Raw genomic sequence first — 25270 nt, forward strand, 5'->3', positions numbered from 1 at the left:
ATTTTAAAAATTCATTTCTGAAATGTTAATGGTAAAATCCAGTATCTTAATATTGATGTGCAAATGGAGGGTTCTCCTATCATAATTCTAACAGAACACTCATCTTAGAATCTTGTCCTTTTTGACTTTCCTTTATTCCAGGCTGAAAAAGATCATCCATGAGCTTTATTGACTGAGTTTACTAGCTGTCAGAACTTGAAATGAAATCTGTGTTCACAACAAAGTCTGAAACCAGGATGTACAGTACGTTTATTCTAAATCTAATGATATTCTTTTGTTGCTGCCTTCCAAATAAAAGATTAGCATAACTTTTGGCTGGTCGTTGACTGAAGGTGAATTACCAGGCAAAATAAATTGACCCTCTCTCAATTATCATGCATGCATTCATTCACTTACACATATTAGTCAATCTTTTTATGTGTGCCTATTATGTAAAACAATTTCTCATTCCAAACATTTATTCTCAGTCATGAGGATGACTGTATTGTAAGATTTGTCTGTAAAATATACTAAGTGTTTTCCATACAATTCAATGTAAAGGAAATTTTTGCCTCCTCTCACATTAACTTTGCCCAGGTGTAATCTTGTCTCATTCCAATAATCTACCTAAAAATGATCCCCAAATATGTTGAAGAAATAACAATGCTATTCTGTAACTCTTAAGCTTTTATATTAGTTCTTGTAAGAACATTTACAACTGGTTCAGACCCACCTGAAGGTATGGGTGCTCTCACTGGATGTGTTTACCACAGATTCCTGTGAATACAGCAACTATGTAGGAACAGTACACTGCAATAGCTTAGATCAGAGGACTGCAGTGTATAAAATCTGGTATACTGGCTTCTTGTTCCTATATTGCTTTGACATTCTAGGAAAATTAGTATTGGACTTAATTTGTCCTGACTGTATTTAGACTAAAGAAAACTTTTAGATTTCAGACTATTTATTTCAATTCAGTAAGTCATCTTCACTTAGAAATGTCAAACCTGATTTTTCTCATCACCGCCCACCCTCTCTTTCAGCTTTACATGCAACTCTAAACAAACAGGTTTTCTGATGGAAGAGATCAATGACTTTAGATGATACACAATTTTATGTCTTTATCAGTCATGTTTCTACACTGAAACATGAAAGCTCCACTTAAAAAAATTAATATTGTTTTCAGAGCAATACATGCATTTATTATAAATGAACAGAATTCATTTGAGACACTGATTTTTCAAATGAAAGGATTAAAATAATCCCAAAATTAAAACCAAAACAAAAGCATTTTATCTTCCCACATCTTTATTATGTATTTTATAATCCTAGCTCAAAAATCACTCTTGTACTTTTAGATCACAAATTTGCCTTTAAGTAATACATAATACACTTAAGGCAGATTTGCCTTACAGGTGGCCTCAGCTTCTAAACACCACTACACTGCTTTATATAAAAAACAAAAATCACATAGAAGAGAATCTAGTGATATCTTTCTTGGTATTTTAAATTTAAAAACTGCATAATAAATTGAGTTCCCATAAAATTTCGCCCTTGAGATAGGAAACAAACACTACTACTATTTTATAGTTGCCTTTATCTGACTTGATTGATGCAGTTATAATAGTATTGATAACATAAGCTTTAAATTTGTGAGGGAAAACCAATACTTTATATTCACTCCTCATAAAAGGTTCAACAGCAAGCATAATGAGGAGCCATTATAAAATCATATTGCTAAGTATTACTTTAACTCATAACTCTGCTTATATAAGTGTATGCATATCACAGTTAACAAATACTATTTAATTATCAAGACATATGCAAAAGTATTCTTTGATTGCATTAATAGCAGGAGGCTAGACACCATTAAAGTTTCCTTCTCTGATCTTCTGGTCTTTAGTACAAACTGAGAATTTTGAAACTATTTGGTGATCCCAGTCTTTGGGGGAGGGTTAATATCACAAAACCTCCATGAGAACAATGGGCTCAGGTGGAAGACTTTGAAGACTAAAACGCTTACAGTTAGGGTAGAATTATCACTAGTAGATCTTAGGGAAATAGGAATGCAACCAGAATCAATTTATTTATTAGAAAGCAAGATTCATTAAATCATTTCTCTTTTAGAAAAATATCTTTAGCTTTTATATTTTCAAATGTTCTTTTTTAAAGAACATATAAAATTAAGATATTTGTGAAAATAAACATTTCAAATATACTTGTTTCTCTTCATTTTTCCCCTTTCAATGGAATTCTTCTTATCAAGCACAAATGTGCTAATCTTTAAAGCAAGACAAACTCTTCCGTGCTAAATCTTTTTAATTGTTTCTTTTCATCCTCTGAAAAAAGGTCTTCTTCATTGGTTGTAGTAGATGTAAAATCATAGTCTCTGGAATGACCATTTACAAAAGTAAATAAGGGATATTTCTCCTTAGAAGAAAATTTCAGCATCTGTAACAGAAAGTATAGAAGAATTCCTTATTGGATGCAATAGTGCACACTAAGACCACATGACAAATCTACTGTTTTAGCCCTAAACCTCTCCTGTTAGCTTCTTTCATTTACATTCACCCAGTGCTACTCCTTTACCTGTTCTGGCTAAAAGACAAAAAATGATTAGCATTGTATTGTTTATTTATAGGTAAATGCATGCTTCTTCATTGGGATTAAATCATCAAAGTATATGCTCACTCTCATCTCCCACTTCCCCAAAGTAAGTTTTCTGGTCACATTAGTCTGAAGAAATACTAGAGAGTTAGGTTGTAATTTATCTTCTTTAGGTAGTAATAGACAATGAAACAAAATGGTATCACTAACTATGATAAAATATTGTAAAAGACTGTTTGGTAATCTAGGCAGTAAACTGAGTCAGAAGGTCCATTCTAATCTCTGTTTTATAACTTACCTTGATGTGACCTTGGACACCTCACTCTACCTGAATAACATCTATAAAACAGGGCAATCACTGCTCGGCCTTTTGGCTAAGATCAAGTGTACAAAAACAGAGCAAAAGAAATCCAATTTTTCTATCTCAGAGAACTGTTAAGAAGATCAAAAGCAATAATATGAAGTTATTTTTAAAAAATAACTTTGGTCTTTTCAAAGATTCTCTTTTAAAAAATATTTTAAATAAACTATTTCTACAATAATCTAGTCAACATGAAAAATGGCCTTCGCACACATAGTAATAATCCACATTTTACATATTATCTTCTAAAGTTACATTACATACAAAAAAAAGCAATACCTAGAATTTTGTGAGGATATTCACAACCTTTATAGCCCATCAATTTGAGATTCACAAGTATAATATAAACAATTTTAAATATTTCTGTTAAACAAGTTCTATTCAAAACTTTTAATGATTTTCATTAAAAAATGAATTAAACACTTTGAATAAAGGATGTTTTGACAAAAAGAAATTTTCAGTAGGTAAGCAGGGCCACAGGGATTCCGAAAAGTTACTATGCAATTTACAGAGAATGCTAAAAAGAATACAATATTTACATACAACATAATTACTGTCAGTTAAATGCAATTTGTTTTTAAAAGATAATTTCAGAGGTAAAACTGCATTATCTCAAATGTCAACATTCAACTGAAGGATCATCAATTTCTTACATATTACATTTATAGATTCTTTTGAAACATGGCCAGATAGGTAGGCCTAGCATATGATATAAAATTAAAAATATTTCAATGAGACAGCTATATAAAATATATTTTTAATTGAATGGAAATGAACCATTTAAAAACAATCAATATCAACAAAACTAGACGTGATGAAAATCAGATCCTATAGTTCATATTGTGCTTATTTATACATTGCTGAAATTTATTTTATTTATATCCTACAAAAAAGAGAAGAGAGAAGAGCAAAAATGTGTAAAATGAAAAATAAGAGGCAGAGAGTATTGGCATCTGATTAATCATCTTTCACCTCCAGCCAATAGCTGGAATATAGTCCAAAAACTGTTGTCATTTTTATATTCATTTAATGTCACTTGTAAAAGTCCAGTATCTAACGGGCAAGTATCCACATATCATTTTCAGATCAACACAGCAGAGTTAACATTATCATCTCTTCATCCTTTCTTTCAAGATTAAGAAAGGAGTTATCCGGGTTTATTAATATAGGACTAAGTTGCTCATCAAAGTTAAGATTCAAATCTGTGTCGCAGGTGCAAAAAAAGGTCAGAAAGGAACCTGCTACCCTTTAATTTAAAAATGCATCTACTTTTTGCAAATCTTTTTGCAATATAAGGTCTCCTTATGCACAATATTTATTGATTCAGGCTTGGAGAATTATTTTCCAAACTTTCCTGAGTTTATTTAAGTATTTAAAGAGTATCAAATTAACAATATATTAAAGGTTTACCCAAATGAGTTGAAAATTTATGTCCACATAAAATCCTGCACATGGATGTTTATAATAGCAGCTTTAATCATAATTTGATTCTGAAAAGTTTAAAATGTGAAAAGGTTAGTGTTCTTTTTTATATTACAAGAATGGCTACATTGTCAAAACCTTAAAAGTCCTTCCATAATGGATGATATAAAATCCAAATGAAAAAATACAATTTAGGCTATCTATGTGACATGGAGATACTATACAAAATAAAAGTTAATCTAAATTATTTGATAACTTGGAAAATGTTTATTACATAATCCTTAAAAAAGATACAAAGCTATAAAATTTAGTTTCAACTGTTAAAATAATTTCAAATATATATTTTGAAAAGACTGAAAGATAACAAAACATTAAGTTACCTCTGAATGAAATAGTGATTTTTCTCATGTGTTTGTGTGTCTCTGTGTGTGTGTTTGTGTGTGTGTATGTGTTCTATTTCCCAAGCTTCTTTCTTTTGAAACATACTCTCACTCTGTCGCCCAGGCTGGAGTGCAGTGGCATGATCACGGCTCACTGCAGCCTGGACCTCCTGGACTCAAATGATCCTTCTACTTCAGGCTCCCGAGTAGCTGGGACTACAGGTATGTGCCACTATACCTGGCTAATTTTGTATCTTTTATGCAGATGGGGTCTCACTATGTTGCCCAAGCTGGTCTCAAACTCCTGAACTCAAGTGATCCGCCTGCCTCTGCCTCCCAAAGTGTTGGAATTACAGGCATGAGTCACCATGGCCAGCCTATTTTTCAAACTTTCTAACATGTAATTCTTCTATTACATAGTAGGAGAAAACTATTATTTAAAAAAAAATTTAAGGTAACTGAATTCACCATCTCATAGTTGTTTTTTAAAAGGGAATTCAGTGGTTTGCTCAACAACTTTAGAACAGGCAATTCTAAACTCTGTACTACTGTAATAACACAGCTAAAGCTACACTGAAGCTACTTTATTAGCTAAAAGGCAAAGCATAGATTTCAGGAGATCAAATATTTTATCACACCTTTCCTAAGTACTGAGTTGACAGGTTTCAGAATTTACAAAGGAAAAAGCTGGAGGACAGAAGTTAAGCAATGTATACCATAATAAAGCTAGTAGTTAGTAGGACAGAAATAGAACCAGGAGATGATCACTTCTCCTCAAGCCAAACTTTTTCCACTAGTCCCTGCCACCATATATGTAAAATTATTCCCCAGTACAGGGCAGTGTATACCTATGTAGCATATATTCACCACACTAGAGCTATACCCTATGTAGGGGTTAAGCTCTAAAGTCAGCCCATATTGCAAAATCAAGCATTGTCAAAAATCACCTTTAACAAGTCTTTAAATTGTTTAAAGGGTGATATGCACAATCTTGTGTACGCAACCCTGTTCAGTAATATGTATAAATGTAAAATATGTAGTTATGTAAATAGTACAGTCATGTGCCACATAACATTTCAGTCAACAAGGACCACATACAACAGTGGTCCTATAAGATAATAATGGAGCTGAAAAATTCCTATCACCTAGTGTTGTCACAGCTGTCATAATGTCATCCCACAATGCATTATTCACAAGTTTGTAGTGATGATGATGTAAACAAACTGATTGTATGGCAGATAAAATTATGTACAGTACATAATATTTGATAATAAATGACTTAGTGGTTTAAGTATTTACTATACAATTTTTTATTATTTTAGAGTATACTCGTTTTACTTTTTTAAAAAGAAATCACCTGTAAAACAGCCTCAGGCAGGTGCTTTAGGAGGCACTGCAGAAGAAGGCACTGTTATCCCAGGAGATGACAGCTGCATGTGTGTTACTGTCCCTGAAGACCTTCTAGTGGGACAAGATGTAGGGGTAGAAGACAGTGGTATTGATGATCCTGACCCTGGGTAGGCCTAAACTAATGTGTATGTTTGTGTTTTCATTTTTAACAAAAAAGTTTAAAAGGAAAAGAATAAATTTTAAAAATAGAAAAAATCTTATAGAATAAGAATAGAAAGAAAATATCTTTGTAGAGCTGTACAATGTGTTTGTGTTTTAAGCTAAGTGCTTATAAAACAGTCAAAAAGCTAAAAATAATTTAAAAGTTTATAAAGTTAAAAAGTTACAGTAAGATAGTGAAACCCCATCTCTACTAAAAATACAAAAATTAGCCAGGCGTGGTGGCGGGCACCTGTAATCCCAGCTACTCAGGAGGCTGAGGCAGAGAATTGCTTGAACCTGGAAGGCGGAGGTTGCAGTCAGTCAAGATTGCACCACTGCACTCCAGCCTGGTGACAGAGCGAGACTCCATCTCAAAAGAAAAAAAAAAAAGTTACAGTAAGATATGGTTAATTTATTATTGAAGAAATATGTTTTCTCATAAATTTAGTGTAGCCTAAGTGTACAGTGTTTCTAAAGTGTACCGTAGTGTACAGTAGTGTCCTAGGCCTTCACATTCACTCACCACAGACTCACTAATTCACCCAGAGCAACCTCCAGTCCTGCAGGTGCCATTCATGGTAAATCCCCTACACAGGTACACTATTTTTTATTTTTTCTACCATCTTTTTATAATATCTTTTTCTATGTTTAGATACATTTAGATACACAAATACTTACCACTGTGTTATAATTGCCTCTAGTATTTCAGTACAGTAACATGCTGTACAGATTTGTAGTCTAGGAGCAACAGGCTATACAGGTTGAATATTCCTTACCTGAAATGCTTAGGACAGAAGTGTTTCCATTTTGGATTTTTTTCAGATTTTGAAATATTTGCATTATATATACTTACTGGTTCAGCATCCCAAAGCTGAAAATCCAAAAATCCAAAAGCTGAAATCCTAAATGTCCCAAACAGCATTTCCTTTTAGTATCATATCAGCAGTCAAAATGTTTTGAATTATGAAGCATTTTGGATTTCAGATTTTCAGATTAGGGATACTCAACCCATCCACACAGCCTAGGTGTGTAGTAGGCTATACAATTCCAGGTTTATGCAAGTACCATTCAATTATGTTCACACAACAGTGAAATCACCTAACAACACATTTATCAGAATGTATCCCCATCATTAAGCAATGTATGACTGTATATAATAAAGAGTATACATGGAAAAATATATTCCTGTTTTTTATTACAAGAGCTCATGTAGTCGAACTAAGTTAAGTGTGCAAGTGATGTTAACTATCCTATTTCCTCACTATACAATCTTAAATCCTTGTATCCAACTTTTACCCCTCATTGTACTTAAAACACTCTCTTAAAAAAATACTTTTTTCTAGCCCTCAAATAAAAAGGCGTTATTAGTTCCTATTATTTCTACTGCAATCAACACTGCTGAGTATTTCTTTCTTAAAATACCATTTTCCTGATTTCTGCGATATTTTGCTTTCCTGTTTTTCCTTCTATTTTCTGAACGATTTCTTCTCTATCTCCTCTTTCATTGATTCTACTTATTTCCATATCCCAAAATGCAGATAAAAATCAATTGTTCCTTTATCTTCTCTCTACATTCACTCCTTCTATATTCTCTTCCTTAATATCACCTAGTATCTGTCTCAACAATTTCTCTGCTAGGCTTATCATCCATGTTTTTGCAGATGGGAGAACTGAAATATCGAGGGGTTAGGTGACTCGTATAAGGTCACACAACTAGTAACTGACACAGTCAGGATCTGAGCATAGGTAGTTTTGTTCTGGTGTAACCACTACCACCTCCAACAGTAGTCAGTGGAGGCATGACTGCAACATCAACTTAAATTGATCATAAAATTTCCATTTCTTCCTCCTAAAAGTGCTCTCTTCCAGACTTCTCCATTTCTATCAATGGCAACATCATTTACATTAATTAGGAATGATTTTGTTGCAAGTGACAAAGAAAGAAATAATAGAAAACAATAACAACAATGTCAAATAATACGAACTGTGTTCACCAGTCTGACATTGCTACTTTGATTAACTGATGTCAGATGAACAGCTTCTACAATTCTCTTGGCCTTTCTCTCTGAATCAAATAGGACTGTTGAAACCCCAAGTGTTTAGTTTAAATTCAAGGAATGGGCAGGTAGATGTAAGAGGACAGCACTGCATCTACATCCCATTATGGCAGGAGAGCAAAAGCGTTCCCAGAAATTTCCAGCACACAAACACTTATATTTCACTTACACCAAACTGTTTCTAAAGAAATAGGAGACTAGAAAAGTGAGTATTTGGTGGGTACTGTCACTGCAAACAAAATCAGGATTCTTTAGCAAAAAAGAAAGAGGGATGAGTATTGAACAGATAACCAATGGTGTTTGTACAGCATTCAGAGATGAGAACCACAATAAAAATAAAACCGGCTCATGTGCTAAGGAAGGACTGGAAGGTTTCTTTAAGAAGTGTTGTCAGAAAAGACCAAGCTGCAACCTGAATAACCAGCAGTCCCCATCCTTTCAGGAACAAGGGACCGATTCATGGAAGACAATTTCTCCACGGACTGTGGGGGTGGGAATGGATTCAGGATTATTCAAATGCATTACATTTATTGTGTACTTTATTTATATTATTACATTGCAATATATAATATATATATTATATATATAATGAAATAATTACACAACTCACTATAATGTAGAATCTATGGGAGCCCTGAGCTTGTTTTCCTGCAACTAGACTGTCCCATCTGGGGATGATGGGAGACAGTGACAGATCATCAAGCCTTAGATTCTCATAAGGAGCATGCAACCTAGATCCCTTGCATACGCAGTTCACAATAGGGTTCACACTCTTATGAGACTCTAATGCCACCACTGATCTGACAGGAGGCAGAGCTCAGGCGGTAATGCGAGTAGTGATGGGGAATGGCTGTAAACACAGAGGAAGCTTCGCTCGCTAACCCGCCGCTCACCTTCTGCTTGCAGCCTGGTTCCTAACAGGCCACAGACTGGTACCAGTCCATGGTTCAGGGGTTGGGGGCCCCTGTGAATGACAATAAGGAGCCAGACATAAAAGTTCTGGGCGAAGAGCACTCTAGGCAGGGAAATCAGAGAGTGCAAAGGCCCTAGGATGCCAGCACACTTTGCATGTTCAAAGAACAGAAAGCAAGCCAGTGTGGCTTGCAGGTAGAGGAAAACAGTAAGGGCGGTACACAAGGGCCAGATCACTCAGGTCCCTATAAGCCAAATTAACACACGATTTAGGTTTCACTGTTCCCTTAAACAGTGTACCTCATAAACATCCTACCATAGATTTCCCCCAACATTTGACCTTGGTGGTTCTGCTCAGGATGTTTCTATCATCTAGTCATCCTTCATACTTCTTGTCTGATTGTACCAAACTCCATCAGTAAAGTTCCAGTCCAAGTTTCACTAACAACTATCTCACTCTACAGTGATTATTCCCTTCTCCAAAGTCCTATACATTTGTCTAGTATAATGTAAGGATCATAAACATGCACTGTGGAGTTGGACAGTATCAGTTCAAAACTTGGCTGACACTTATTAACTGTGTAACCCTGGGCAAATTACTATACCTGTCTCATTTTCCTTAGCTGTAAAATGCCAGTAATGATAGCATCTATCTCACAGAGTTGTTGTGCAGATTAAATCAGCTAATATATGTAAAGTACTTAGAGGATTGCCTGGCATCTAATGTGTTGGCTTTATCTTTATTATTGAACTATCACAATATTAGTCTTCTGGCATTTAATTGTACAGTCATTTATCTTTAACGTCCATTTCATGTCTCCTCAAATAAATTATAAGCTGCTGAAGATTTCAAAAGAACTCAGAGTTTCTATCATTAGATCCCGGAAGTAAAAAAGACCTATGAAATTTAAAAAGTCACCCAGATTTCATGTGGAAAACACAGAACTAGAAGGAGGACCTCTAGGTGAACATAAGACTGAAACACTAGTGATTTCAAAAAGACCTTTACCAAAATAGTGATGGGCATAGGAAACTGTGTACCACTGGAGAAAATGGGAGTAACTGTCCTAGAAGGGGAAACAACCCTATTCTCTTACTCTATACGACTACAGAGCAAACCTATTCTCTTACTTTATAAGACTACATACAGGCTGATTTCGATTCACCAAAAGAAGAAATTTTTTAACAATAAGGGTCTATCTGAAAACTGAAAACACTTCCAGGAAAAGTCATTAGCTCACTATAACCTGAAATAAAGATTAGATACTCAACTGTCTGGAACATGGACTGATGTATAAATAGGAGACTATACAGCATAGTGCTTATGAGCACACAGTCTTGAGTTGCTGTCTCAGGTGAATCGCAGTACCACCATTTATTAGTTGTGGCCTTTGTCAACACTGCTAAACCTTCCTAAATGTAAGATTCCTTATCTGTAAAACGGAGACAAAAGTACCTATCTCAGAAGGTTTGGTTGGTTAAATGAGATAATATACCATAGGTGAAGACTCAACAAATGTTAGCTTTGGACTGAATAACTTCTAAGATCTCAGGGATTCAATGGCTATAACATAAATTGTGTTTTGCAGCTAGAAGACAACTGGCCACATGTAAATTTTTCCCCTGTGCTGATATGCATTCCATAATCAAATAATTCATTCCCTAGTACATTTTCATTTATGATTTCCTGTCCTCAAACACCAGCACTACTAGGTAATAGGTTTAACAAGGAATATCCTTGAATTACCAAATGATTATTTAATAATCATTAAATTGAGAACAAATGAAAAAATAAGAATAAAAGGGGGTATGAGATAAAATAAAAAATAATCCACATCAGGCCATTTACAGCACAGCAGAGCAGGGGAAATACAACCTAAGTTTGTGAGTTAGGAAGGAGATGTGTTGGGATACCCATGAAAAGTAAGCAAATTCATCTTGCAGAACTTAGAGAGCAACAGTACAGAACAGCCAAAGACATCATGGAAAGCAGAGGTGAGACTCAAAAGTAAAAACAAGGAAACTGACAGAAACTTGTACGAACTGAATTCCCAGGTCCCTCCTTGCAACCAATACCCTTCTTCACCCCCCTCTCTAGCCATCCCCCATATACAAAAATAAAGATTTATTCTTTGGAAGAACTGAATAGATAATGATATGAACTCCAGTACACTAGACACAGTGATGACTTCAGAAGCTGAGTAATTAAGTGTCAGTTTAAAAATAGGAAACCGTAGGGTCCTCAGTATCCTTCACTTCCTGCTCCTGGAGCTCGAGCAGACAACATATATTCATTCCACAGGCTCTTAAGCGACGGCAAAACTTTTCTTTGAGAAAACTAAACAACTCCAGAGAAAAGACCACCACTTATTAACATGTAAGGGTCACCCAACAAAAAGGCAAGCTCATTACATGATCATCCTAGTATGAAAGTTAACAGCTAAAAAGCCAAGCTCAAACACACAGAGCTTCTACTCAGCTTTTTAGTGCCTTACTATTAAATATAAACAGAAAGAAGGTCACTAGTCATTTGGGGGAAAGCATATAAAGGAAAACAAGATGATTAAAAGAAAAAACAGCTGGACGTGGTGGCGCACGCCTGTAATCCCAGCACTTTGGGAGGCCGAGGTGGGAGGATCACGAGGTCAGGAGATCGAGACCATCCTGGCTAACATGGTGAAACCCCGTCTCTATTAAAAATACAAAAAATTAGCCGGGCGTGGTGGCAAGCGCCTGTAGTCCCAGCTACTCGGGAGGCTGAGGCAGGTGAATGGCATGAACCAGGAGGCTGAGCTTGCAGTGAACCGAGATCGTGCCACTGCACTCCAGCCTGGGTGACAGAGCAAGACTCTGTCTGAAAAAAAAAAAGAAAGAAAAAAAGAAAAGAAAAAACAAAACCATGAAAGAGTCCAGAAGGAAGCATAATCAACAAAAGAAACAGAAGAAAACTTCAAAATTACTATTTTATAGTAATTACAAAATTACTATAACAATTACTATAATTAATTTTCTAGGGGAGAAGAGAAAATACACCCATAAAAAAGAAAGGAATTCTATGAAAAAGGAATAGAAAAAAATCAATAACAACTAAAAATGTAAGCATCCTAATTGAAATTTAAGAACAACAGAATAGGTAGAAGGTAAAGCAGAGGAAAACTTCCACTACAAAAATATGAAGACCATGGGAAACAAAAGGAAAAAAGAGAAAAACCAGGGAGCAAATCAGAAGGTCCAAACTGTATAATAAGAGTTCCAGAAGGTAAGAACAAAGAAAACAGAAGAAATGATTATTTTTAATTTCAAAGACATTTCCCATAATGGAAGAAAGCAGGACAATCAATGACAAAGAATGCAAACCAAGACACATAATGAAGCTTCGAAATATTAGGGATAAATAATTGTAGCTGGACAGGTACAGTGGCTCATGCCTGTAATCCCAGCACTTTGAGAAGCTGAGGCAGGAGGATTGCGAGAGCCCAGGAGTTCACGACCAGCCAGGGCAACATAGCGAAACCCTGTCTCTACAAAAAATGTAAAAATTAGCTGTTGTGGTGGTACACACCTGTGGTCCCAGCCTGTCAGGAGGCTGAGGTGGGAGGATTGCTTGAGCCCACGAGGTCAGGGCTGCAGTGAGCTATGATTGCACCACTGCACTCCAGCCTGGGCAACACAGCAAGATCCTGTCTCAAAAGTAAAAATAACAGTAATAATTATAGCTAACACTTTAGTGTTCCTATAAACCAAGCACTAGTTTATTAAATCTTTAATCCTCATAATGATGTTACAGAGAAAGGTGGCTATTAGTATTTTCATTCCATGAGAAAACCGATGCACAAAGAAGTGCAGCAATGCACCTAAAGATACACAGCAATTAGGTGATGGAGCTGGGATTCCAACCTGAAAGCTCTCAGAGAAAAAAAAAATTCATTTGGAGTAAAATAATGCAGAATGACATCGAACTTCTCAACAACAGTAAATGCTAGAAGGGAGTGGAACAATGCTTCTAAAGTTCAGGGGAAAATTATTTTCATTTTAGAATTCTGTATCCAATTAAATTATCAATAAATTTAAAAAGCTGGTCGACATGCAGGAATTCAAAAAATTTACCATCTATGCATCTTTTTCATAGGAAGGCACTAGAAAATATGCTCCAGCAAGAGAAAGGAATAAACTAAAAGATTCAGAATATAGGAGATCAAATACAGCAAAGTGGCATCAGGAACTTCCAAACTGACCACTCTGCACCAGGCCTGGAGAACAGTTAAGGTGAGAGTAAATAGAAAACAGAAATGAGCAAATCTCCAGAAAAAAAGAGATTTTTACTATGTTTATAATTATGAAAAACTTACCGCTAGGTAGTTGACAGATATAACTGAACATTTAGAAAAAAAATAAACAGGTAAAAACAGAACTAAGGAAATGAAAAAAGGGGGAAGGAGTACTAACTCTAAGAAATACAAAGGATAGGAAAAAAGAAATGTAATCATAGCACATTATGTGAATAGTAAACAATATTATGGAGGCATAATGTGAACACTGAATAGTGACTAACCAAAATCTGTGTTATAACTGTAGTGGGAGTATGGCTGGGAGAAGAGAAACCAGGTGAACGGGTGTGGGAAGAGAGTTAAATCTTCAAGTACTACAACTGAAAAATAACAAAGAATGTCTACAATGGACTGATCAAGAAACTGCAGAATAAGCATATTACAGCAGGTTCCCAAATAATGTCATTTTGTTCAACGTTGTGTGATTATAATGTTCATGAAGAAAAAAAATCAATTCCCAGCCAGAGCCACTATCTGTGTGAAGTTTGCACATTCTCCTCATGCCTGTGTAAGGAGGTTACTCCAAGTTCTCCGGTTTCCTTTCACATCCCAAACACGTGCACATGAGGTGAGCTGGTGTGTCTGCACTGATCCGGTCTGGGAGAACAGTGGTGTGTGTATGAGTATACCTTACTCCGGGTAGCTTCCCACCTTGCGTCCTGAGCCTCCAGAATAGCCCCTGGCCACCTACAACCTGAACTGAATAGGCCAGCTGGAGAATGAATGAATGAATGAATGAACGAATGAATGAATACAAATTATTGACAAATAAAAATGTGTAAGGTATACAACAATCATACAAACGCTTGACAATAAACACACGGTAACAAGGCACTCAGTGAGCCTGCCAGATTTGTGATTGTTCTGGAACTGTGTGGTGGTAGGAGGTGCTTCTTACAATTTTCCCTTTGCAAACTATTCCTTGATTTAACCCACCACCACAACTGCCGTCACTCACTGATCCACCAACAATTGTAAGATAAACAATTATCTTACATTCCTTTTTTTCTAAGCTTTGTTTTTCTTGGAGTTAGTATTCCCACTCCTTTTTCATTTCCTTAGTTCTCTTTGCAGCTATTTATTTTTTTTAAATGTTCGGTCATCTCTGTGAAATACCTCAATCTTTCTTAAATACAAGTACAGCTCACATTTATTTCAATGTTGAATAGTAGAAGTATTTAAGTCTTTATTTGTAAGTTTGGTGATGCTTCTGCGACAAGAACTATGTCTTAGGAACTTAACTCTTGTTTATATCAATTATCCTATGGTAAAACCAGTTTCATTTTATATCATTTCACTCAAAGTTACAGTTTCCAAGAACCTATCAATGATGTTAAGGGAAGACTTATTGTTCTTAGAAATGCAGAGTTAAAATTCTAAATAAATACCTAAAAGAGTTAAAAGTGAATATATCTGAGGAGGTATTCTTTGGAGTAGGAAGTAACATGGCAAGGGACTCCTGATTTTCAGCATAAGCCTTTTATTGCAATTTCCATTTTTAAAGTTAGTGTATGTACTACTTTAATAAATATGAAAATTAATTTTTTGAACAAAACACATTTTGAGCTGTGCACTGAATAGAAGGACTATTCCAAGTTTTAAGATAAATCCACAGCAATTTAAGGAAAATAGAAGAACTAGGTAAAAACACACTGTAGATTTTCTATAACTCAATCACTGACCTCTTTACTAACTTATAAGTAAGACAACTTTACAACAAAGTCTCTTTAATTCATTTCTGCATTCAACAAATATGATTTACTGACCTTCTACAAAGTGATAGCCAGTGCTAAGCACTGGGGATACAAAAAGAAACAAAACAAAATCCTTCCCTTGTTGAGATGACATTCCAGTGGAATAAACAGATGATAGATAACTAAACAGAATATATATATATATACACACACACACACACACATGATATAGCAGAATATATACATATATGTGTATAGTGATATGTGCTAAGGAGAAAAATAAAACAATGAAGGAAGGGAATTACGAAGTATAAAGGGTGCCCAGGGAAGGCCTAAGAACATGACACTTGAGTAAAGATCTGAAAGAAGGGAAAGAACCATGAGACTATCTGTAGGAAGAGAATGCCAGGCACAGGAAACAAATGAAACCCGTGAAATAGGGGCAGGCACTGATCATTTTCAAGGAGACTAGTGTGGCTGGACTCGAGAGAGTTAGGGAAGAATGGTAGGGAATGAGCTCAAAGAGGCAGCAGGGAGAAGCAGAGATTCTATTAAAGCCTTGTGGGTTTGTAAGAGTTTCGGCTTTTACTCTGAGTTAAAAAGCTACTGTAAGGTTCTTTAAAAAATTAACACAATCTTAGTTACATTCTAAACAAAATCACTCTGGCGGCTATGTTGATTCTAGACTGTAGACAGAGCAAGGGAGATCAGTTAGGGAGCTACCGCAATAATCTCAAGGAAGATGTGAGGATGGGCCAGGGTAATAATGAGAGTGGTGAGAAATTATCAAATTCTAAGTATATTTTAAAGAAGAGATGATGGGATTTGCTGATGCATACGACATGGGGTTCGTGAGACAGAGCAAGGGATCCAGTTTTTAGGCTGAGCACCCAGGAAAATGGAGTTGCCATTTATTTAATAACCAAATTCTTTTCATTTGTTATCTTACTTTACTTTATAATTTACTTCAGTACCATAATTTCTTTGGATGAATAGAAGATAAAACTTTAATCTCATGTCTCTCTCTAAGTAGTACTGGTAAAATTCTAATGAAATACAGAAACAAAACTTCTGTTACAAATTTTAAAAATATTTTTAGTTTATAGTCACATCTTACACCTTAAAAGAAATAGCTAAAACAAGTATTTTATAAATATACTAATTAGGAGCATCATAATGGCGTAGCTTGTATCAAATCAACCCTACCACCAAGAACCACCACAAGAAATGGATAAAGTACAGCCAGGTGCAGTGGCTCATGCCTGTAATCCTAGCACTTTGGGAGGCTGAGGTGGGTGATCACCTGAGGTCAGGAGTTTGAGACCAGCCTAGCCAACATGGTGAAACACCAGCTCTACTAAAAACACAAAACTTAGCTGGGCGTGGTGGCAGGCACCGGTAATCCTGGCTACTCAGGAGGCTGAGGCATGAGAATCACTAGAATCCGGGAGGCAGAGGTTGCAGTGAGCCAAGATCGCACCACTGCACTCCAGCCTTGGGGATAGAGTGAGACTCTGTCTCCAAAAAAAAAAAAAGATAAAGTATGATAGATAAAACAACTGTTGGAAAGCATCTGAGAGCAATTAAAACAATTTAAGTCTTGAGAAATAAAAATCTTAGAGAGGCAAAGTCTATTAAGAAATTAAAGAAGCCAGAGATAATGGAATAAATACCTTTAAGATACTGAAAGAAAACAACTGTTAACATGGAATTCTATATCCAGTAAAAATAACCTTCAACAACAAAGGCAAGCTCTTCCTTTTCCCTTTCCCTCCCAAACAATTCATTTTTAAAGCCACTAGATGGGGCTGGGCAAAGCAGGTATGCACGCCCGGGTGGAAGAAATCATTCTGGTCAACTGGGTATATTGAAGACAGATTGGAACCTGGCAGGCGGCAGACATCACTTTAACCAAGGGGTCAAAGTTAGCATCACCAATAAAGAAACAATAAAAATTGCATGCCAATCACCAAGAAGCAGTCAGAAAAATATAGCATCACTTCGGTGATATATCTGGCAAAGATGTATAAACTGAAATTAATGAGGAAACTGTACAAACAAACCCAAATTGAGAGGACAATCTACAAAATTTTCAAAAGTGTCCTGTAAAAAAACTAAGAAACATGTATCCTGTTATCTTCAAAAATATAATGTGAAAATCAAAAAAGATGATTAACTGTTCTAGACTAAAGAAGATTTAAGACGTATAAATGTAACATATTATTGTGAACTCAATCTTTTTGCTACCTAGAGCATTATTGGGACAACTGGTGAAACCTGAATAGTTTCTTGGGGATTAAATGGTGATAATGTACAATGCCACTTTCCTGATTCTGACAGCTATATTGTGGTTATGTAGGAGAATGTCTTTATTTCTAAGCAAGAAGTGCACACTCAACTATTCAAGGCTAATGGGGCATCATGCTAGCAACTTATTCTCAAATGGTTCAGGAAAAAAATTATTTGTATTATGTTTACAACTTTTCTATAAATTTGCTATTGTTTCCATTTTTAAATGAAGGCATAAAAAAGATGTGTTCAAACAAAAGCTGAGAGAATTTATCACCAGGTAACAGCACTAAAAGAAATAATAAAGTTCTTCAGAGACAAGCAAAATGATCCCAAAAGGAAGCAGAGTAAAACAGGAAAAAAATGAAGGGCATCAGAAAGGGTAATATTGACTCTTTAAAACACAATGCCTTGTGGAATTTAAAATCCTACAGGATTCAAGTTTTTGATGACACAAAGTACAAAAACAGAATTTAAGGTAAGAAATATTATTAAGAGATAGAGGAACATTTAAAGTTGTAATTAAATAGGAAGACCTAACAGTCCTAAGTTTCTATGTAACTAATAGCAAGGCCTCAAAATGTATAAAACAAACAAACAAAAAAGAACTTAAAGGAGAAACAGACAACCCTACCATCACAATTGGAGGCTTTTATAACGTCTTTCTGTAATTTAAAAACCATATAGGAAAGAAAAAAGAACGTAAAAGATTTCAACAACATAATTAACTACACAGACATGAGGGGAGGTAGGGAGGAAGATTATTAATAGAAGATTAGAGACAGTGTTAAATAGAACTATTCCATAGAGATGCTGAAGTCTGAAGAAGGCGAAGAACGGAAGAGTGGTTGTTTTGGAGGCACTTCCAGTAAACCTGACTTCATCATACTCATCTGACCTTCAAATTTTCCACTCTCAACTCTCCCGAACCATTTGCCTCCCTGTCCACAGGGATTTCCACAGTTGACCATTTCAATGAAATAAAAGATACTACTAAACTGACTTGAAATTCTGCTCTCCCCATCGTGCCAAACTCTACTGTTCACTTTACCTACTCCTAATTCAAGGCTTCCAAGAGTCTTAAAGCAAGACATGAAAATCTATTAGGTCCATTATGATTAGAAAGATACTCACTCTTCTCCTGGTGATTTTTTACTCATTGTGTGGTAGATTTAAATAGGGCAGGTTTCATGGGCATGTTAAGATCCTTACAAAAAATGCAGTGAATATATACTATTAAATGTTTTTTGCACTCCCGAAATTAAATTATGTCTCTTCTATTTTTCTTTCTCATGACACTGTATTTTCTTCTTGATGAAACTTTTAATTTTTGTTATACACTTGTGTGTTTAATGTCCACTGGACTATAAGTTCATGAAGCCAGGAGTCACAACTATCTTGTTTACCACTGCATATCCAGCTCCAGACAGACATTCAACAAAATGAACACTTACTATGAGCTGGGCACTGTTCCAGATGCTTTAGGATATGTCAGTGCTTTGACTTATGGTTTCTGTTTGTTTTTTATTTATTCTCAATGCTTCAGTAAGACTTATGCTTTTTTTGTTCTGTTTTGTTCGAGACAAAGTCTCGCTCTGTCGCCCAGGCTGGAGTGCAGTGGCACAATCTTGGCTCACTGCAACCTCCACCTCCCGGGTTCAAGTGATTTTCGTGCCTCAGCCTCCTGAGTAGCTGGGACTACAGGCACACACCACCATGCCTGGCTAATTTTTGTATTTTTAGTAGAGACGGAGTTTCACCATGTTGGCCAGACTGGTTTTGAACTCCTGACCTCAGGTGATCTGCCCACCTCGACCTCCCAAAGTGCTGGGATTATAAGTGTGAGCCACCATGCCCTGCCCAGTATGATTTACATTTTGAAAGAATTACCAGGGCTGCTGAATTGAGAACCAGCTAGAGGCAGGGAAGTGAGGCTTGGAAACTACATAAGAGATCACTGAAGTAACAATAGTGTCTCAGACCAGTGTTGCAAGGGCAGTAGGGAAGGTGGTGAAAAGTGGTCTGATTCTAGATATACTTTGAATATATAAGTTGTTATGAGATGTGAGAGAGAGAAGGGAGATAAGAATAATCCAAGGCTTTGGCCTGAGCAGACAGTGGATAAATTTGCCATCAAATGAGACAAGGAAAACTGTGAGCGAAACAGGCTTCAGAAGGAAGATCAGGAATTTGATTTTGGAAATGTACGCCAGACGTATAAGGGACACTGAATAGCAACTGGACATTATAATCTAAAATTTGGAAAATAATTTTGGGCTAAAGATACGATCTTGGACTATAACTGATATTTAAAGCTATATGACTGGATGAGATCATCAAGATAAAGAAGATATCAGAACTAAAGGCTAAGCCCTAAGCTATTCCAATATTAAGAGGCTGGGGAAGAAAGCAGGCAAAGAAGACTAAAGAAGGAGCAACCAGTGAAGAATGAGAAAAACCAAAAGAGTTTGGTGTCCTGGAAGCCAATGTGAAGAAGGTGTAGGAGGGTGAAGTGGATGTTCACCTACATCAAATGCTTCTGTTATGACAAGTAGAATGAACTCTGAGCTTCGACCAATGGACTTGACAATGTAGGGTAATTAGCAACCTTGAAGAGGAATCTGGTGGAGTCATAGGGATGAAAGCACTCAAGTATTTGCCGACTAAATGAATCACCATATTAATGAACTATTAATTTGTTCTCCTGGTCACCTAGATGTAAAACAGACTTGTCTGTGAGCTCTCTCTTTCCCTCACCACTTTCTAAGTGGCTGTCTTACTGATTCTACCTTTGGGAGGCTGACACAGGAGGATCACCTGAGGTCAGGAATTCAAGACCAGCTTGGTCAACATGGTGAAACCCTGTGTCTACTAAAAATACAAAAATTAGCCAGGCGTGGTGGTGCACACCTGTAATCCCAGCTTCTAGAGAGGCTGAGGCAGAAGAATTGCTTGAACCCGGAAGGTGGAGGTTGAAGTGAGCCAAGATCGCGCCCCTGCACTCCAGACTGGGTGACTGAGCAAGACTCCGTCTCAAAAAAATAAATAAATAGAAATAAATAAAACATATACAAGTTCTAAATGTGAAACATAGAACTTCTGGAAGCAGTATAGGAGAATATGTTTATGACTTTTGCTTATTAAAGATTTCTTTGATACAAAATTCGAAAACCATAAAAGTGTTATTAATTTGACTATATTAAAATTAAAGACACAATTAACAAGTAAAAATAGTGGCCTAGAAGAATATATTTGTAACACATAAAGCCAACAAAGCAGTAGTATCTAGAATTGTAAAGATTTCCTTCATATCAAATAGCCCTATAAAAAAATAGAGAAAAAGAATGAATGGGAAATTCACAAAAGAGGAAACAAATGGGCCAATAAACTTTGATTAAATATTCAACCTTAGTATCAATCAGGGAAATATAAATTAAAACTACAAAGAGGTACTATTCATATCTACGAGATTGGTTAAAATTTTAAAGTTTGACAATATCAAGTGTTGATAAGGATGTTAAGAAATTCTTATATACTGGTTGGCATGATCACTCTGGAGAGTATTTAACAACATACAGCAAACCTAAAAATATGCTTATCTTATGACTGAGAAATTCCACTGTAATGTATCTAGTATATCTAATGTAACCCTACTTAAAGTATTATATATGCACAAAGAGATGTACAAGAATATTATTTAAAACATTACTTGTAATTAAACAAATAAAACAAGGAGTTTTAAGTTCTCAGAAACAAGCCAGATGACCATCAAAGAAAGAAAGTTTAAATAAAAAGAGTGTATTACAGAATGGACCACTATTCAGCTGTTTAAATGAATAAGCGAGACCAACATGTACGGTTACATAGATAATCTCTAAGTCACTGTTAAATAAAAATGTTGCAGATGAATATATATCTCTTTATATAAAAATATCATTAACAAAAAATTTAATAAATGTGATAATATGTGTTGTTTATGGATATATAAAGTATGGGTATGATACACTAATTCAGGATAGTGACTACCACTGAGAAGGAAGAAAAGGAATAAGATTGGTGGAAGATAACACACTTATTAATTACATATGTAACTTTCTTAAGCTCAGTGGTAACACATGGGTATTTACTATATTATTCTCTATATTTCCGTATGCCTGAAATTTTAAAATTAATTTAACAAAATCAACATATTACTAAAGTACAACTTCTTCAGCTTTAATTCAAGACTCTCCATAGTATTATTCTAATCTACTTTTCTAGCCTCTTCCTTCAGTATTTCCTATAACAGTGTTTCCCAAAACTCAGAGACTTATATACCCCTTTCACTACCATGATTAATGAATATTTTTCTTTTCATCATTTTTAACTTAAATAGCCTTGTACAAATCAATAAGTCACACATTTAATATGCCAGTTAATGTAAGTATTAAAATGTTTGTCCTAGTGCCACCTAAAAACAACATCAAGTGTCACATCCTGGGTTACCCTGTCTTATGCAAGTGGTTCTCAAATTTGGCACACAAGACTGTGTGGGAGGCTTGCCAGAAATGGAGACTCCCAGGCCACACCTTTAGGGATTTTGATTCAGACAGTCAGAAGCAGAAACCCTGCCTAATATGAAGCCTTGGCACCTACCAAGTTGGACTACTTGCCATTCTCTAGACAAACTCTCCACTTTCCTTCCATACTTTTCCTTTTGGTATTTCCTCAGCTTGAAGTAAACTTCTCTTTCCCTAAGCCAGTAGAAATTAAGCCTATACTTTAAAGCCCTTCTTAAATATGACCATCACAATAAAGTACTTTGACTTAGATGTGACATCTCTCTCATTTCAACCCTCTTCTTTCCTCTATCAATTTATTTCTATTTCCATATGGATGCTTATCATATTCAATGTAATATACGTCTACTTGCCTTATTTCCCCTACTGAAGTATAAATGTTACTTGAGGATGGAAGTTTTACACCTTGTTCAAAAGCAGAGATTGTATCTTGGTCATTTTATGCTCTGTATATGATAGTTATGCAGATACTTGCTAGACTGAATTCTGCTAAACACTGAATTCGTTTAACAATTTTTATTAATATTTTAAAATCATATAGCATAAGGAGTTATTCGTTCATAGGGTATTACGAATTAAATATGAGACTCTAGACTACCAGCTTCATTTTCAAAATGAGAAAACTGAAAAGATATATCTTATACAGAAACAAATAATTTTATTTTAATTTTTAGGGTTAAAAAAAAATGGTTGAACTAAAACTGCCAAATTCAGTTTTTAAGAAAAAAAGGCAAGTGCTTAACTTATAACCTTCCAGGCAAAAGAAACTGTGTTATTAACTGACATGGTGAGTTTTTGATACTGCTACAAAAAGCTATTGACTTAAAAAGAACACTATTATTAAAGCAAAGTTAATTGATTCTTACAAAATTCTCAGTACTTCCAAAAGACATTTCAACATAATTTCTCTTTGCCTTAATGCATATTATTCTGATGCTCAAGAATAATAATTTCTAAGTATTTTTCCAATGTAAAAGCCATAAGTGTCTTTAATTAGAAAATATCAACACACAACTCATTTTTGTTTTTTTTTTTTAATTTGGTAATAATAATCTGGTTTGTTTCTATTCCAGGAGTAAACTGCTTTACTGTTTTAAACATATTTATTTTCTTTTTTTTTTTTGAGACGGAGTCTCGCTGTTGCCCAGGCTGGAGTGCGGTGGCGTGATCTCGGCTCACTGCAGGCTCCGACCCCCGGGGTTCACGCCATTCTCCTGCCTCAGCCTCCCGAGTAGCTGGGACTACAGGCGCCCGCCACCTTGCCCAGCTAATTTTTTGTATTTTTAGTAGAGACGGGGTTTCACCGTGTTAGCCAGGATGGTCTCGATCTCCTGACCTCGTGATCCACCCGCCTCGGCCTCCCAAAGTGCTGGGATTACAGGCGTGAGCGACCGCACCCAGCCTATTTCTTTTCATCCAGATAGAAAATAAATGAATGGAAACAGGGAAATGGGACTTTTTAATGGAAAATGTTCATCAACATCAATAAATATCACAATATCACCTGTATTTGTATACTTTAGCATAAACATGATACTTTGTAAAGACAAAGAACTGTCAAACTAAAATATACAAATGCATATACTAATTTCCAGTAATAGGAGGAAAAATGAAAAATATATATTTTGTTATGTTCACCTGGCCTTCTATGTTGAAAAAGGAGAATGAAAAGAGAACAACTGTGAGAAATGAAGAATATGGAATGGTTCCCACATACCTCATTTGTTCCTTTCCTCATTCATTTTTCTGCCACATTCCTGCTAAATTTCCTCTTTCATATGGCAGGTCAAGTAAACTAAATCTAGCTTATATGAAACGTTTTATTTTTTATCATTCCATTTTATATTGTAAAAATAAAATTTCAACTTACTATGTCCACTTTCCTGAATAAAATTAACTGGAAATAAAGCAGTAATAAGTTACTATTATATATAAGTTCCAGTAAAGAATTCTGAGGTCAGGAGTTCGAGACCAGCCTGACCAACATGGAGAAACCCCGTCTCTACTAAAAATACAAAATTAGCTAGGCATGGTGGCACATGCTTGTAATTCCAGCTACTCAGGAGGCTGAGGCAAGATAATTGCTTGAATCTGGGAGGCAGGGGTTGCAGTGAGCCGAGATCGCGCCATTGCACTCCAGCCTGGGCAACAAGAATGAAACCTAGTCTCAAAAAAAAAAAAAAAAAAAAAAAAAAAATTCCCAAAAATGACAAGTATTGGCCTTACATACCATAAAATGATAGCCCAACTACTGATACAAATAAACAGCTATCAAACTATGTGTATTTCTTTAAAAAGCAGTCTTTTTTTATTTTCTGAAGTACTAAATAGAGACAGATATTAAGGTTCCATAAATGTTTTAGCAGTACTCAAGGACCAAAAAAATGTAGAAGTATAAATGTAATGAGAAGAAGTTAAATAAACCTCTTTCAAAGATCCTATAAGTAGAACAGATCAGATCAGACAAGCTTATTGGAAGGTAAAAACACAGCTCATTTGATAAAGCAGTTCCGAGAAATCCAAAAATACCATTTCTCTTTTTAAAAAAATCAAAGAAGCACTTGGACTAACAAGAAATAATGCACAATTTGGCTTGATCAAATACTTCATTAATTTTTTTCCTACCCCTAAGGGATTGCCCTTTTAAAATCTTCTTCAAATAGAATATAACCTAATTGCTTGCACCGTTCTAGAGTTTGCAAAAGGATTTTTATTTCAACAGTGCCACCTAGTGGACCAATCAATACTTTCAACTGGTCATTAGTTTATTTCATTTGCCTCAAACGCTAAGATTCCTCAAATAGCTTTATTTTTCAGTTCACAATACTCCTAATAATATTAACATTCAAGAGGAAATTTTATAAAAATATCATAATTTACAGGTTTTTGCGTTCTGACAGTCTGTCTCTAATAAAATTAGGTCATTTACAAATATAATATTTTAAATAAAGATACCTTGGTGATTTCTTCAGAAGCTCGTTCGAAGTCCTGAACATTTCGACAGTAAAATCCTATTGTACAGCTGGGATCCATTTTTCGAAAAGACATCTTTTTGGGAGAAGGGCAGTGGAATGTCTGTAATTTTTAAAGTTCTTTAGGATTAATTTATCTTTGATAGACAAGTATATATA

At 35.4% G+C, this 25270-nt stretch overlaps 1 protein-coding gene across 3 annotated transcripts in view; it reads right to left on the reverse strand.

The window, feature by feature from the left end:
• Positions 1–1269: 1269 nt before the first annotated feature.
• The window catches only part of ATG4C (autophagy related 4C cysteine peptidase), an 84615-nt gene continuing 60614 nt past the window's right edge, over positions 1270–25270 (reverse strand). For 2 of the 3 annotated variants that reach the window (XM_054484513.2, XM_054484520.2), the window contains 2 exons: positions 25095–25214; positions 1270–2430 (listed from right to left, as the gene is read on the reverse strand). In XM_054484513.2, the coding sequence (XP_054340488.1) occupies positions 2263–2430; positions 25095–25214 (288 nt within the window). In that variant the 3' untranslated portion in view covers positions 1270–2262. The remainder of the gene's footprint in view (positions 2431–25094; positions 25215–25270) is intronic. The other variant, XM_063654794.1, reaches the window with a different exon arrangement.

This window comes from Pongo pygmaeus, chromosome 1 (assembly GCF_028885625.2).
Source record: "Pongo pygmaeus isolate AG05252 chromosome 1, NHGRI_mPonPyg2-v2.0_pri, whole genome shotgun sequence".
NCBI classification, from domain to species: domain Eukaryota; kingdom Metazoa; phylum Chordata; class Mammalia; order Primates; family Hominidae; genus Pongo; species Pongo pygmaeus.